The 17,278-nt window shown below is 41.3% G+C and overlaps 1 protein-coding gene across 21 annotated transcripts in view; it reads left to right on the top strand.

Moving 5' to 3' along the window:
* Positions 1-17,278, top strand: part of ARVCF (ARVCF delta catenin family member) — a 437,864-nt gene that overhangs the window by 222,912 nt on the left and 197,674 nt on the right. For 5 of the 21 annotated variants that reach the window (XM_065568015.1, XM_065568017.1, XM_065568008.1 and 2 more), the window contains exon 1: positions 2,340-2,754. The exons of 14 other annotated variants lie outside the window; for them this stretch is intronic. In XM_065568015.1, coding sequence (XP_065424087.1) covers positions 2,734-2,754 — 21 coding nt within the window. In that variant the 5' untranslated portion in view covers positions 2,340-2,733. Of the gene's footprint in view, positions 1-903; positions 1,148-2,339; positions 2,755-17,278 lie in introns of those variants that run through there. 2 more of the 21 variants (XM_065568012.1, XM_065568013.1) reach the window with 2 other exon arrangements.

Here is a 17,278-nt window from a genome sequence, read left to right as displayed (position 1 = left end):
TCACTATGGGAGACACCTCTTTCTGATTTTTAGATTACAATTGATGTTAGTTAACAGGTTGGTAACAAGGGTTACCACTTGGCCAATATTTGACCAGCTTGGCCAGTTTTTTTATGGATGTACCAGTTGCCAGAAAAACAATTTAACCTGCCAGTTTTTTTTTTAATGTGGGTCTAAAGATTTGCATTATTATCACAATGCACTGGGATATCTAATGTTAGAAGTTTCTGTGTCAGTTAAAGATGCTGCAGTGTTCCCACTTCCTCAGTTTAAGCAATAACAGATCAAAACTATCGAAAATACCATCAGTATGTGTATGAGAAAGGGTTTGAGTCACAGGAGAGTGAAGAGATGTGCAATGTTATCAATCTTACCTATATATGTTATCTCTCTAGGTAATCTAAGTGGCTGTTGAAGGGGGGTAGTTGCAGCGTTGACTTGTGGTTGGGGGTTAGGGTTGCAGGGGATAGGTTGCTTGTGTGTGTGGGGGGGTTGCATTTCAAAGGTGGTAATCCTATTGGTAACACTGGAACATTTTCTAGAATTGAGGCTGAGATGTGTGAGGAACTGTGAGGGTAAGCAAGCTTGTTGTGTGAAAATGCATGCTCTGAAAATGCAAAATATTTAAGTGTGACCCTAATTTCTCATTCTCTGGTAGCTGGCTCCAGAGGCTGTCGGTGGCTGTCCCTGTTTTCCATGATCACTCCCTAATTTGGGGCCTGGTGCCCTGCAGTGCAGTTAGCAGTTCATCCCTAATTACCATTGTTCAGGCCACTGGCTGTTAGAATGGTGGATTTATTTCTTGCACGGGTTTGCTGCAGGAAGCTGGTAGAGGGAAAATATCCTCAACCCATTGGCTAGTCACTGAGAGCAATGCCGGTTATTTAGCACTGGAGGCAGGGCTTAACTGGCCGACTCAAACCCCATTGATTGCTAACATCTGAAGGGCAGGGTTTCAGGGTCAGAATGCCAGTTAAGTGTCGTCCCTTTCCCCTGTTGTGGGTCAGCAGGTGATAAAGTGGTTACACTAGCTAAGGTAGGTTTCCAAGGAAAGAGCCTTAATGTGCTTTTGAGGTGTATTAATGTATATTTGCCTCGCTGTTCCTTGCAAGGTGTAGGAAGAGGGACCAGAGCCTAGTCCTGAGAGGTATGGGAGGATACTTTTCCTTTTCAGTTAACTGCTTTCACCAAAGCAGCTGAGATGTTTTGTTTAAACAGCAGGTTGTATACGTTAGGATAGTTTCTTTACATTAAGAATATCAAAATCATGCAATATCTGGATGGAAAGTCCTTTTTTTTTTTCTGCTGAGCAAGAAAAATATCAACTATAGCACAGCTAATGCTCTTTGCTGAAATAATGTACCACAAAAAGTGCAACATTATGTTTTACATGCATACGGGTGTATTATGGGAGTGCCTCGTAGCAACTCCCATGTTTGCGAAAAATGGTAAAAAATAATTCGAGGACTTTAGTTAATTGCAAATCCCAGTTTTCCTGTGCTGGGAATCTAAGAGGGGAGGAGACTGTGATTAAAAATGGATGAATTTCCTTTTGTGCTACTGCGTGGGTGCTGGCTAGTCTATTTATTTTCCCGGTCCAAAGTGAGCGAACTGCAAACAAGCAGGAGGATTTTTCTACTCAGGTTTATCAGATGTTGAGACCCCTCCTAGTTCATAAAGAAACCCGCTTAGCTGCTCTTCAGGTTCAGGGGTGTTTTTTGGAGAAGTTACTTTGAGGCGGAGACCCCGTTAACTTTAACAATCTCCCTTCTGTCTGGAAACAACATGTATTTATTCTTCTTGCAAGTAACCTCTTAAAATAACTGAGAAAAAATAGAAGGAAAAATACGCTGTGGGTGGATTTTTGAATGGGTAACTTCGTGCTGTTGACTCCAGTTAGTGTCTAACCATTTCACAGTTTCCCGGGTTTGTGTGGGTCCTTCGCACAGCAGCAAAAGCAAAGGGGGGTGGTGGGGGGAGACATTTTAAATTGGGAAAATGTGACTGTTAAATAAAAACATTGGCGGGGGCCGCTTGGAGGCAGGCGCAGCACCTGAAACTATTTATAACTGTTTTATAAAAAACTGATTAGATTAAAGATTTCAAACTGCCACGATCCCTTGATAGTAAGAGAGGGAAGCCTGCTTTTTCTGTAAGGTTCTGGCGCTTGGAAGAACAGCATGCAGGATCCCAGCAGTACAAACGCAAGCTCCCCCCCCCATGGTGTTTTACGCTGGCTCCAGTCTGTAGCTCCCTCTCTCAGGCTGCTGCTTGCTGGGTGTGGCTAGTGCTGCTCTATTGGAGATTCCAGCTGTGACTGTCTGTCAGTTTCCGCCCCCAAAGAGGACTGAGTTTTCAGAGACTGGGAGCTGCGGTAGGAAGTGTAGGAGCAGCAGGACGCGGAGATCAGGTTTGCTTTCTCCAGGGGATTGGGAGAGAAATCAACCATCTGAAGAAGCCCGTTCTCTCCTACTATCACCAGTTTTTCTTCAGAGCAACTTTGATTGTGGGTTCTCTTCTCTGGATCGGCTCTGTGTGTAGATAGGCTACCGAGAAGCTCTCAAAGTGCAATCGATCAGATTACAAAGGGTGTGTGGGGGTGTGGGTCATTCAGCAAAGAGGCTCGGAAGGCAAGCGAACCGGGTTGTCAAACCAAAGATCTGGAGCCACAAAGAGCCTGCCATAATCCGGATCTTTGCCTAGTAGGGACTGTAAAACTGCCACCTTTCATGAATGCCGGCAGAACTCAAACAGGTTAGTGCAAAACTTGCATTGCTTCCCTCCTCCTCCCACAGGTCCTTTATACATCTTCTGTATTTATTTATGTATGCATGTTTGTTTGATGTCTGGTTGAGAGGGGAGGCGGTTTGGGGTTTGTTTTTTAAATCAGAGGGTTAGAGGAGAAATCCAAGCTGCTTTTCTAATGGACTATTGGAGAGAGATTTTGCTTTTGTCTCTTGTGTTAACTGTTGAACCTCCCCCAAAAGCAAGCCTTTGTTTACTTTGACCTTCAGCAAGGTTCAATAAATCCAGGGCACTCTTTATTTCTAGCTATTCAGTGACAGTGTTCTTTATTTACCAAAAAAACAACAAAAAAACAAAAACCCATTGTTAAAGGTTTGTTCTCCACTCAGCATTCCTTTGCTTTCTCTTTTTTGTTTTACACAACCTTCTGGTACATTCAGTATCAAAAATAAAGAGTGAAGTTGGTTTAAACAAACCCCCCTGGCCCATAATGTTAGAAAATGTTGTGGAACTATTGTGGAAAAACTCAAACATTCTACCTTACCTTGGGGTGTCATTGGGCATTGCAGGGCAAAGCATTTGCAAGTTAAATATAAATATCATGTAGACTTCTGCTTTCCTGGAATAAGGGGAGCAAAACCTGCAGATGACACTCATGTGCATTAATATGGGCTAACATGTCCAAAGTGGTGGTGATTCAGCTTGCTTTGATTATCTCAGCTGGAAGTTGTCCATGCGCATCTTAGTAACACAGTTGAATTCGATTTCTCAAAGCAACCAGGGTATGAAAAAGTCACTCTCTCTTTCCTGGGCTTTGTGGGAATCCTTGAGTGATTAGTGATATACAGATGGTTCTTGCAGCCATTGACCTTTCTGCTAGAGATGGTAGGATTCCTATCATGTTTAGGTACTTGCTTGTCTGTATTTCTTGTGTTGTACACCACCTGTGGACTTTTCAGAGAGGAAAGCATGATGGTTTACCTTTTTATACTGCTTGACCTGAAACTATTGTGGCTGTCGAATTACATGCGATTGGTTGTTGATGTACACAAAGTTAGCAACAGAAACCTGTCTCCTTGGATATTTTTCCACTGGGAGGAAAAAGCTGGAGGTTAGCTGAATGCTAACTACCAAAAAGATACATCTGAGATTAACAAACTTGTGTGTTTCTGGATGGGTAGGGAGGGAGACAGAACATAGAAGGGAATGGAATATTACTCTTAAGTGAATCGGCAGTACATTTCAGTTAATTTCTCCATGTAAATCTGTTTTCAGTATCAGAATAAGATAGTATTATGGCCTCAATTTTAGGCGAATCTGTGCATGTTTAGGATAGATACGTTTTATTTCCTCTGCCCTTCTTTTTGGACAGAACATGGATGCTGGGTTGGTTGAGGTCACTTTGCAATGTAACTTGCAGGTGGTACTGTAGTTGGGTTTTAGAGGGCTCTTTATTTTAAGAATGGTGGTGGTTCCTGAACTGCTTGTTGTCAAAGTAACTTATTGTGCAATTGCAGAGAATATAGAAATTGAGATTCTTAAAGGAAAACAAATCTTAAATTAAAACTAGGTTCAGAGATAAAAGTCCAATCTACAAAACAAATACAGGCAAAAAATTGAGATGGACCAGAGAATAATCTAAAATAATTGGAATGGGGGGGGGAGGGGAGTCAAAATAGGCATATGCCAAGTGGCAAGAATAGACAGTACAGGCCTTCCTAGTAATATGGCATGATTGCCAGCATTGGTTTTCAGCTCTTAGCTGTCCATGGGCTCGCCCACCCCTCACTGTTTCCTGTTGAGTTGGCCGGGGTCCCCCGTTTAAGTCCTCATCAAAGTTTGTGTCTTGGAATTAACTCTGTAAAGTGCTTAAAGTAATATGGAGTCTGAAATTGATCAAGTTTAGGTCTAGTTTTCAAAGCCCCAAGGTTTTGTGAGTGTTTAAATGAAGACTGTTGCTTTGGCCATTACAGTGATATGTTATTCAGGCTCAGATTTGAAATCTAGGTATGGGATGTTGCTTCAGGCCTATCACTGGCTCCAAACACTGGATCAAGCCTTAACTTCAGGCCAAATATCAAAATCCACAATTCCCTGTGGCTGCAATTGCTCTATTGTCTGCTGTATTCATCCTCAGTAGAGGAGGAGGTGGCAGCAGAGGGAGAGAGAATAATAGGGTAAGATTACATTACTGCACTACATTGGCACAGCTGCACCATTGTAGCGCGTCTGGTGAAGATGCGCTATGATGTAACTTTCTTCATTCAGGGGTATGTTTTTTTTTTTTTTCCCACACCCCTGAGCTCTGTAAGTTATATCGACTCTAAGTGGTAGTGTAGACCAGCCCATAGCTGCTTCTGCCACAATTTCATTCAGGCCTGTACCTTGCCTCTTCTTTCTGCCTCAGCAAACAGACATTCTGCTGATGCTCTTATCACAGGCATCAATCACATCAAACTGTCCAATTTCAGAAGCCAATGACGCTCATGAATTCTATCAGAGGGCAGAGTGTTATTTTCTTCTGATGAGTAAACCTAACGCCCCCTTGTTGGGTAATGACCTGAAGTAAATTGAGTCCCTTTAGACCTTGCTTTCACTAGCCTTTTTCCTTCAGACTTACCAGCGCTGCTCTTACACTGATGGAGCTCCACAGTTGGTGGTATTGGTGTGTGAGCTACTGTAGCTAGGCCATTGACATTCACCAGCACTTCAATCACCATGTAACCTGGGGCTATGGCTACACTGGCGCTTTACAGCACTGCAACTTTCTCGCTCGGGGTGTGAAAAAACACCCCCCTGAGCACAGCAAGGTACAGCGCTGTAAAGCGCCAGTGTAAGCAGTGCCCCAGCGCTGGGAGCCCGGCCCCAGCACTGTAAGCTAATCCCCTCGTGGAGGTAGAGTACCTGCAGCACTGGGAGAGAGCTCTCCCGCAGCAGTGCTTTGAAGTTTTGAGTGTAGCCACGGCCTTAGACTTGCTCTGAGCAGGGTCGGATGATGCAGTGGTTACAATGCTGGTGGCCTGTTGGCATAACGCTGTTGGCTGTGGATCTGGGCAAGTAGTGGGAAGTTTGAAAGAAAATGTTACCGGAAACACAGCCTGAGTTAGGTGCTTTTTGTTTTTAAACTCATTGTAAACATCTTTCTGACTAAATTGTTTTCCCACATGATTTGGCCAGTATGGACAAAGCTAGAAAGGGGGTTGAATTTCTAGCGTAGATCCTTATCTAGGCTAGCATGCACATTGAAACATGGTTTGCTCTTTCTACATTGAACACTCCCACTTAAATGGGTTTAACATCCCAGAGTAGGTGGTGCCTAAAAAAACAATTTCAGTATCTATTAAAGCCAAAACCTGAGATCCTTAATTACACAAGACTCACTGAGGTTAGTTTTTATTCAGGTAAAACCTTAGGATTTGGACCATAGTGAATGCTGGATCTGCTGTTAGCAATGATTGTTGCATTAAATAGTGTTAACATAGCTGGAGAAAGGGATAGGAATATGCCAACAAGGTCCTGTAAAAAGCTCCTAGGCACTATGGTAATACAAATAAATGTGCATGGGTTCTGAAGAAGAGGTGCTTTATAATTTTTTTTTTTTTTTTTTTTTTTTAATTTTCTATGAACTATTCTATCCTGGATAGTTGATAACTTTTGGTATAGCAAAGTCCATAATGCCTAACACATACGAAGTGGGATTCACACAGACACACAGCCAGCCAGCAATAAGTTGGCGAGGAAAAAGCTTGCTCCAGGTCCTCCGTGAGGTCGATCCGGGATAGCGGAAGAAGGCACTCTGGGCATCGCAAGTTGGTCTGGGCCTCGTGATCGAACACATCCTTGAAGTAGGAGTAGAGTCTCTTGGGCTGGATGGCACAGTAGGAGGAGGTCCTGCAATAAGTTGATGGTAGCAACTTTGCAGTAAAGATAGAAGGTAACTTCCAATTATAGCCTTACTTTTTAATACCCCCATCTCTTCTTTTTTTCCCCTAAAAGAAACCATCCTGAAACTTGGCAGAGACCACTTATTTCATAGTAAAGTTTTTCTCAGAATTTTGATGATAAATAAGAAAATAAGTTTCACAAATTGCTATTTTTAAAATTTCCCCCTCCTTGTCTTTCTCTGGAGTGTTCCTAAGTCTTTCTGGTGCATCAGATCTTCAAAAGGGTGTGGCCTAGAAACTGTGTATTTTGGTTTGGTTAGGTTAGCTCTTCCAAAGAACAGTGCACTGAAGGAGTTAAAAAAAGATAGTTTAAACATTGCTCTTTATAGGAAAGAATAGCCATTCTCAAGCCTATCTCCCACCTGACTTATTCAGTCCAAGAAATCTTAACTTTGCCCCATAATAACTTGTTTTGACCTTTGCATTTTTTTGCAAGTATTATGGGGCAAAGTTAAAGTTGCACAAGTGGGATGACGGTGATTGAAATACATAGCTGTGGGAACTGGTTGTGTCCTTTAACTGTTCATGCCCAGACTTTTCAACTTGTAAATTTTTGGAAAACTTTCTGAGGGGACAAGAAGAGTTCATTGAAAAACACTTTCAACCTTAATTCCTTAACAAAGATTTTTGTGTGTGTAGGAAAGCTGTATACAGGAATCCCTTTACCCACCAATGAAATGCTGCTACCTCTGATATGGAATGTGGTAGCTATTTAACTGAGTACAGGGCCTTGAGAATGTTTGATGGGACTAGCAGCAATGAAGCCAAATTCCTAATAAGGCTGGGGGAAAGGGAGAGCTCATGAGCCCAGAAATGCTGGGTGCCTTCTGGTTACCTCTGAAACAGGTAAAAGGGGGGTTTTCTTCACCTTCCACTGGCTGCCTGGCAGGGAATAGTGGTGCTCATTGGCCCTTATGCTTCCTCCTTCCCAATTTAAAGTTTTCCCGGAGGTCCTTTCGACTTGCCCCACAGCTGTCCCTCCCCCTCCTCCCACACTGGTAGTATCTTGAGCTGTGGGTTTGACTGATCACCTCTTTTGGGATCAGGAAGGAATTTTTTTTTCATTGTGCCAAACTGGCAGAGGTCTGGTGGGTTGTGGGGGAACATTTAGACAAAGGACTGGAATAGGAAGTCTAACATCAGGAGATCATATTGGAATATTTAGTTGTAACTTTAGGCGGGTGTCAGGCACAGATAAATGCTAACAGGGCTAGGTCCCAAGGGTAAAGAAGACCTGGGGTTTCACTGTAATGACAAGGGGAGTCTTGAAGCTTATGCAGACATAGATCCTCCTTGGTATCCACTTCTCCCCTGGTGGGAGGGAAGGCGAGGGGGTTCAGAAGTAAGCTGATCTTAGTCCCAGGGGTAGACTGAAGGGGATCTATCCTGAGGTATTGGTTATGTGGTGGGAGTTCTGTCATTTCATCCTGGGCCCAGTTAAATGCCTGATTGGGAAGGGACACACATGCTCACCCCTTCCCACTTGTTAATAAAGTTGTGACCTGCCACTCAGATCCATCCCTGTGTCAATCTGTCATTTGTCTGTGTCCTGACCAGTGCCACCAATGGCACTTGAAATGGTTATCACAATGTAATTGGTCAGCACTTGAAGGCAACCCTCTACTCTTAAGAATCCCTGGGAATCTTTCATGTCTACAAGTGGTCAAGACATGACCATTGTAATCCTTGGTGGAACTCAACTGCAGTTAGTGGAATTACACCTCTACCTCGATATAACGCTGTCCTCTGGAGCCAAAAATTCTTACCGCGTTATAGGTAAAACTGCGTTATATTGAACTTGCTTTGATCCACCGGAGTGCGCAGCCCTGCCTCCCCCCTCCCGCTCCCCGGAGCACTGCTTTACCATATTATATCCAAATTCATGTTATATCGGGTCGCATTATATCGATGTAGCGGTGTATATGACAGTCCACATTTTCACTACCATCACATAGAATACGAGAGAGCCTGCTTCATTATATTCCATAACTTTAAAAACAAAACAAACAAAAAAACCCCACAAAACCACCCACCAACTTAATTCCCAAAACTTTACTGCTGTTTACGATGCACAGCATGAATCAGAAAACAACCTGATTTTGGTTACCAGAGCATGAAGTACAAAGTTACAAGGAGGGGAAAAAATATCATGTTTCTATTTGGTATTCTAAGAAAACAAGCTTGGGAAGCCATTGAGGAACCAGAAACATTGCGTGTTTTTTAATGTCACTTTTATGTCCCTAACCCTACTTGAAAATTTAAAACTTCTGAGATTCTTACTGTTATGTATAGCTTATGCCCATAAGAAACCCAGTTCGAGTCGATTTTCTTTAAAATAAATAAATAACCCTTAGATTTCAAATATCTCAGGGAGGAATAAAATTCCCTCAAACATTCTATTTTAAAAACAGGAAGGGGTGGGAAAGGAGGTGGAAGAACCCGAGTCTTTTGTAAACAATTTTGTGGTTCCAGCTGCCAAAACAGTATCCACAAAATGCTCTTAAGCCAAGTGTCTTTGGACACAAGAAAGCGTAAAGAGCAGTAATTTTAGAAACACACCCACACATTTAAGTATATAATTTTTATTATATACACATTCGAGCCACTGTGGACACAAGTCTTTCTGTAGCTATCTTTGTTGTACATGGCAGATGATGATTTTATCAATGTTTCTTTTTCTGGAAAGTCTTTGGACTGGAGCCAGACTCTGGGAGTTTTATACAATATTTGTTATGCCTCTGGTATGGACAGTAAAGCAGAAAGATTATATTTTATGTGGGTCTTAAATTTTGTGTTGGCATTATTTAGCTAGAGTTTTAAAAAAAGTCACATTTGCTACTGGAAAAAAATTAAAATAATCTCATCTCATGCAATATCATTCCCATCCACCCCCAAGAAGAAAAATTGGCTGCTGAGCCTCAGTTTAAAAAAAAAAAAAAAAAAAAAAAAAGTGTGTTGGGTGGCGAGGGGAGGGGGGGGGAAGAAAACCATACTAGAGATCAAAAGCAAGTTTTATGCCAGATTTAAAGCGACTTGGACCCAGATTTTTCAGAAGAGCTCACTTCCTATTTTGGCACCAAAATAAGTAGCAGGATTTCCAAAAGTGCTCAGCACTCTTTTGAAAAATCTGATTAAGTATCACATTGGGAGCATATAGACCTCTTCTGAAAATCTGGCCTTTATTTAGTTGCATATGTGTCAGAAGAGCTCTTCTTTTAAAACAAAAACAAACAAACAAAAAAAGCCCCTTCAGTTCCTGCAGATTAAAACCTTCATAATGTCTTCAGGCAGGAACTTGTGTAAATATAGAATTCCCTCTACCACGCTAATGTTTTTACCAAGCTGATGAAAAAACATTAAGTGTGTTTAAAAAAAACATGAAAATAAAGGCACTAAACCATGGATGCTGTACAATATGAAGGTCGTTCCTGATACCTAATAAACAGAATTAGAATTCTCTTGCTCCTTTTACTCTTTCTGTAAAACAAGAGGTCATCTCTTTTCTTCACATTTCCTATCTGTCATTCAAGGAAGGCCTTTTTGCTATTTCCTGTTGCAAAAAGTGATCGATGGCTGGTGTTTCTGATGTAATTACAAATGTTTCTCCCCTCCAGAAATAACCTGCTAAAAAGCATATTGTACCTCAGAAGCAGGGTACCACCCTTAAAAGCTGGCAGCTTTTTGCAGTAATACACAGCGCTGGTATTGCTATGCCACTAGCTGATGTCAGGACTGTCACTGACTGATGAAAAGTTGAACAGCAAAGAGCAGAGAAATGGGATGCGATACGATCACATAATAAAATACAAGATAAATGTGTAGCCTTGACCAAGATGCAGTTTAGCCCCTGGAAATACAACAGAATTTGGGGTGGAGAAGGGAACAAACAACCCAGATAAGATGAAGCTGCTAAGGACAAATATAAAATGCAGTTGTGTTTCTCTTAATGCATACATTTACCAATATTAATTTGAACTTTTATTATTTACAATAATCTTGTAACGTCTTCTCAGTCCATTGTTCACAGAAAATATTTGATTGTACTTTTGTGGATATTTGAATAGCCATCATCAAGTAGTAATTCTATTCTGGTTCTTACATGGTTGCATCATCATGATCCCCAAATGTCTTCAGAAGTGCCTTAAATAACAAGATTGGCAGCTGTAAGAAAGACCCAATCTACTTTATTAAATATACACTAAGTTACCTAGTCAGTGCTAGACAGCAGGGAAAGGCTTCTAACATAAGACCGCTTTATATGTGTGATCTCTTCTGAAATGCATCCCAGAAGCTCTTAATGTGCTTAGCTTCATAGTCAATATGCTGTTATTAATAGATGACAACAGCACATAAACCAGTTTAATTAAAAATAAGTGCCAACTTGCTCTCACAATTTGGGGGGTCCAAGGGAAGAGATGATCTTTCTCCTTCCCCATCTCCAAACTTTCACTAGAATTTCTGATCATTGGCTCCACTTCAAACTCCTCCTGCAAAGAGCTATACAGCACGTGAAGCTATCATGGAGGGAATTTAGGCTTAAGAGAACAGTGTCTTGACTTACAGTCATATTGACTGCATTTACAAGTTTTGGAAGGAACATTTTAAATACTGCCATTATGCCACTTATTAATGTAGGGAAGATACATTTTTCTGCTGATTAGGTAGAGTATATTGTCTAATAACTATAATTTCTGGAGGTGCTTACATCTACAGTTCATATTCTTTTCCCAAATACAAAAATATGAAGAGCAGTGAATGAGAAAACTGAAGCACCCAATAGAGCAGAATATCTCACCCCATGAAGTCCAATCATCTCTCTTTCAGGAGTGTTCAGGGCTCATGAGATATGAAGCCCCTTTCTTCTCAAATACTGATTTATGACTGCATTTTATAAGAACTGGCAGCAATAAAAGAAAAAGGTGATAAGGAAGTACTGGGTAAAGAATTTCTTTGGCTGTATTCCAGCAATTTCAAATATTATCTACTCAACAGAAACAGCTACGCTATGATAACACACAAACCAATCAACACTAAAGTGAACTGATAAAGCTGAAATGTTTTTGAAATTATAATGTACAAAATACAATTCTATTTTATTACAGAGAAGCAGTGAAATACAATGCACTAATGTTGTTAGTTAACAAACATCAACTGTAAAATACTGGGGTTAGTGGGGAAGTTTTAGGTGCCGACTGACACCAGCTGAAGATCTGAATTAATTTATGGACATCAGAATAAAATTCTATAATTAGTAGCAATATTGCCATATGTTATTTACAAACAAACCCCCCAGAAATACTACTTACAGCCGCTTATACAGCATTTAGTACTGTGCTGCAATATTTAAAGTCCTAGAAAAGGAGGAAGAAATAGTATGTATTACTCTTGCCCTTATTAAAAATATCATTTACATAAGCTGCATATTAATATATAATCCATAAAAGAAGCTGTGCTTGGAAGACAGGCTGATGAAAACCACATCAGTGGTTCATAAGAGATTTAGAAATGGGGGAAAGATCACCAAAATGGGCATCACTGATGTCCCAAAGAATAGGGCAAGTTTTTCACAGGTACTGAACACATCTTGAATTCAGGTCAACAATAGAGCATATTCTAAACCAAGTTATAAAGATAGTGTTCTTCCCCTAATTTAAAGTTTATAGAGCAATGGGAGAATGGCTCTGTTAGCGAGAAGGATTAAGACCGCACACTTATGACAAGTAGTAAAATACTTTAAACACACAGTTAACTCTGAGTTTGTAAGTAGCTCCATTGACTTCAATGGGACTATTCACGAGCCCTAACTAAGCATGCCGTTGAGTAACTTGTTGAATCCGGGCCTAAGGTAGGCCCTAACAGAAGTCTATGCTGACATCCGTGTTAGTAATATTCATTTTTTTAAAATGTGATGATAGGAGCATTTTCATGTGGGCAAGAAAGTAATGTACAGGTAGAAGTGGAACTACATTCCTTGGGGACCCTAAACTCCCAGTTTAATTAAGGAAAACAGAACTGAGTATAATGGTGGTTATGGAGGCAACTTCCCAAGAGGATTTTGCAAAATCCTAATAATTTTTCCCTACCCCAGGATGGGGTGTGTGTGTGTGGTGGTGGTGGAGAGGACTATACAGAACTAAATTTACACGGATGAAGTTCTAACACCCTAAAAAATAAAAGGCCACCATTTCAATTTGTGGAATTAGAACGTGCTCTGCTAATGGGGAATAAAGGATCATAAAGGGGATAATAAAAAAAATGCAGCCACCTGTATAACCAATTTATAAACAAGTTTGTGTTTCCTTCTGTCTAGATCAAAGATAGAATGTGTTTCACCCTCAACCATCTATTGTTTAATACATAGAGTAGATGTAACTCAATACAGTGGGAACTATAGCTTTATACCAACTTCCTTTCAAATTCTCCTCCACAGCTACTTAAAGAGCTTAGTAAAGGCTATGTTAAATGTTTTTAACTGCATAACTCCATTTCATTCAAGTCTGTAAAGCTCTAATCTTTGTCTGTACTTACGGTTTACTTCTTTAAGTGCATCAGAAAACAAGCCAGCTAAGGCCCCCATATTGATGTGCCTGAAAATGACAACTGTAAATTCCCTTGGCAATCACATCATCAAGAAAAAATTTAAATGGCTAAAGATGCAAAATTTAATTTCTTTAAAGGTTTACATTTTGAATACCAGAATAATCCTGAGCATGCATGGGAACTTCATTTGCATCTCCGGGTTCTGCCATACATAAACAAACTGAGCTGTCCTGTCTCCCACCAGACTCCTAATGAATTACAAACTTGTTTCCCATTTGGAGGGTCATTTATATGATAGGCCCGATTCTGATCCCTGTTGTTATATTACTATGTATCCGGAATAACCCCACGCAGTGATCTTGATTCTGGGTTTTCACGTAAGTATGTCTGATTCCTCAAATATATGCATACAGCATGCTCTTTGCCATTTAAAAAAAAAAAAAAAGGCTCTGACATTCCTGTTTAACTTCAGGCTTTTGGGTGATTTCTGAGGTCTTCTGGAATGCCTCCAACATCTCAGGGCTGTCAGAAGCCACAGCTGCAAGAACCATGAAAGTTATACTGAATAAAATTAGAGGGGAAAATGGAGTGATTTGGAAGCAGGCTGCAAAGAGGACAGTTCTGGAGCCCAAATATTCTCCAGGTTCCAGGTTGATTCTATTATTTTCCCACTGCCCAAGAGAAGGAAGGGAAGGATTAATGTGTAGGGTTTAGCAAAAGGAAAATCTCAGACTTTTCAATTTCCCATTGTAGGCAAGTGTGGAGTAGTCATTATCAAATGGGCAGAAAAGTATCAGTGAAAGTAATGAACAATTGCCGTAGGCTGGTGTTAGGAGAGCATTGTGCTGCTGGAGATACCTGTTTTGAATGAGGTCTTGACCATTGCACTAAGCTGATATGGCGCACGTGCACACACACACACACACACCTATACATTGTGTGCAGTACAGTGCAAGCTGGTGAAGGCTGACTGATGCTGGGCAAAGTATGTAAAACATTGACATTTTCTAGTCCCAATCAAACCAACTCTCTCTGTATGGTTTAAATTCTAGCAGCAACCATACAAAATGTTGGGTTAGTGTGAGAAATTCACTTTTAAGTTGTTTGAGGCTTGGTCTACACTAAACCCCCAAATCGAACTAAGGTACGCAACTTCAGCTACGTGAATAACGTAGCTGAAGTTCGAAGTACCTTAGTTCGAACTTACCTCGGTCCACACGCGGCAGGCAGGCTCCCCCGTCGACTCCGCGGTACTCCTCTCGTCTAGCTGGAGTACCGCAGTCGACGGCGAGCACTTCCTGGTTCGACTTATCGCGTCCAGACAAGACGCGATAAGTCGAACCCAGAACTTCGATTGCCAGCTGCCTAATTAGCGGCTGGGTGTAGACATACCCTAAGAGGAGCCTCCTACAAGGCTCCTTTCTTTATTCTGACCATATCAATGCGTCTATCTTTTAAGAGCATTTGTTCTCAGGTTTATTTATATTGGCAGCTACTGATGTTTCAATGAGTTAACCTAAAGATATTGTGTACTGTTCCAGGCCACAATTAGCTGTCAGAGAGACATGTGCAACTCCTATTGAAATAAAAAAGCTTCAGACCAAGCACATGCTGTTGATGATAACAATTGTTCCATTTGGTCAGTACAGTTCTCTAAGTTTTTCTTAATGGGTAAATAACTCTTCTAAAATGTTCCATACTGTGTATTTCTGGGACGCAGGAGTCCATAATGGGCAATTTTCATCTACAGAGGAAGGATGATCTTGTGGTTTACAGATTCTTAGATTAGATGATCAAAATATCCTTTCTGGTCTTAATGTGAAATCCTGAATAACACAGGCCATAGGATTTCATCAGTTGGTTCCTGCATCAAGCTCAGAATGTCTGGTTGAGCTAGAATATATCTTTTAGAAAGACGTGCAGCAGTGGCGTAGCCAGGTTCTAACATCAGGGGGAAGCGAACACATTTTAAAAAAAGGCACCACCCGACGTATCAAATTACTAATTACATACTTTTAAATTTGTTATACATATTTATTTTGTACTTTAAAATAGAAACACAAGAATTAGATTATTTTACAAGTACGTGAGCCCACTTGACAAGTTTTATTGTCCTTGGGTCTGGCTTCCATCCTCTTTCCAACTGTTGTAGCTGTCTGGAGGTGCTTGCCTTTCACGCCTTCCTCATTAATTCAACAGGGCAATTGATTAAGGGGTGGGGGGAAATCTTAGTCTATTCTTAGCAAAGAGACATTTTTCTTCTATCTTATTCTATCCTTAGGGGCTATAACATTATACCAAGGGCAATGCAAAGTTTCTACATGAGGCTTTGATACAAAGTTTTCATATACCAAAGTTCATCAGTACAAGGTTTCTATATGAGGCTTTGATACAAAGTTTCATGAAAACAGAGGTCACACGTGGGCAGACCCACTACAAGGTTATAGGAAGAGGCACAATGTAAAGTCATATGAAAATTATCAGAGATTTATCTTGGGGAATCATGGGGGGGGGGGGGGGGGGGGGGCTGGCTGGCCCTGCTGCTCTCCTGCTCTACAGAGCCATCAATCCATCACCTCTCTCCAGTGCACCATTTAGTCCAAAAAACAAAACAAAAAACTTTTTAAATATCCAAAAGCTTGTGTTAGTTCATATTCCTGTGGTTGCCTGGTGGTGTTGTGTATAAACTTCCCCCATAAACACTCTGTTCACAGTTCCCCAAAACTTAAGTGTGGCGGATGCAGTTCATAGGCCTCAAGCCTCATCCTAACTGCTTAAGCTAATGTCTTACAGGATACAGTCCTGTAGGTTACTTGCATTATCCCTAAATAAAATAAATGGTAAAGCTAGCTCTGTGGGCTACAATGGTTTGAACCATCTACAAAAAACATTCTAGTTTTTTATTCTTAGCTATAAGTTTTTATAGCAATTTCTATAGAAACCTATTTAATGTCTTCCCTGTATTGGTTTAATCCGTATTAAATTGTGAGACCTTTCCATAAGGAAGGAAGCAAATATGTCCTTTCAGCAACCACCCACATGCCTAGTTTTTTCACAAGCTAAGGAGATTTTTTGGGGGAACCCCTGTTTTGAAGTATTGGTAGCAAGTCATTGCCTTGTAGCTTGCCCTGACGTTATCTAAATTGTGATAGAGGGAACTCTGACCCAGTTTCTGCAAATACACACATACATAACTTTGAACTCAATGGGACTCCTCACCTGTGTAAAATTAAGCTTGTGTGCAAGTGTTTGCAGGTTCAGATCCTCTGGTAGCAGGGGCAGACTTTATTACTATGGAATACGTGCCAGCTTCTGAAAGCTATGACACACAACAAAGGTTGTTTGTGGGAGAGAACAGTGATCCACCACACAACTCAAATTTTGACCCAAGATTAGATTTGTAAAAACAAGGCCAGAAGAGATTTGGGATGCATTTTTCTGAGGATTCTAAGTAGAACAGTTTGGGTTTTCAAACAAATAAAGGGTTCCCTGCAGTGTTTGCAACCCAAACTTCACAGCCCTGCGAACCTAACTGTAAACAAAGGTGGAACTGACTTTATTTATTTCCCTTGGCAGCATTGAGAGAAATGCAAAAAGCAAACAACAAAAATAGTGACAGGTGAAATGGATTTTTAAAAGGCTTTGTTTCTAATATTCAATGTTCTTTCCTACCGGATTGCTGTTTTGTTTCAACCGGCCCTGCCCCGACTCCGTCCCTCCCTGCCCCTATTGAACCCCTCCCCAAATCCCCACCCTTGCCCCGCCTCTTCCCCAGCACGCTGCGTTCCCCCTCCTCGCCCCTCCTTCCCAGGCTTGCTGCGAATCAGCTGTTTTGCGGCGCAAGAGCTGGGAGCCAGGGGGAGAAGCAGGAGGCGGAGGTGAGCTGGGCAGGGGGGTGGGGACTGAGGAGCTGGGCTGCTGGTGGGTGCCCAGCACCCACCATTTTTCCCCCATGGGTGCTCCAGGCCCGGAGCACCCAGAGAGTCGGCGCCTAAGGCACCACTTTTGAAGAATGTGGTCAGTGCGGGAGCGGCTGCTCCCCCCCCCCC

This window comes from Chrysemys picta, chromosome 15, assembly GCF_011386835.1.
Source record: "Chrysemys picta bellii isolate R12L10 chromosome 15, ASM1138683v2, whole genome shotgun sequence".
NCBI classification, from domain to species: Eukaryota; Metazoa; Chordata; order Testudines; family Emydidae; genus Chrysemys; species Chrysemys picta.
Note: the sequence above shows the minus strand (reverse complement) of the source record. Positions and strands in the feature narration are given on the sequence as shown.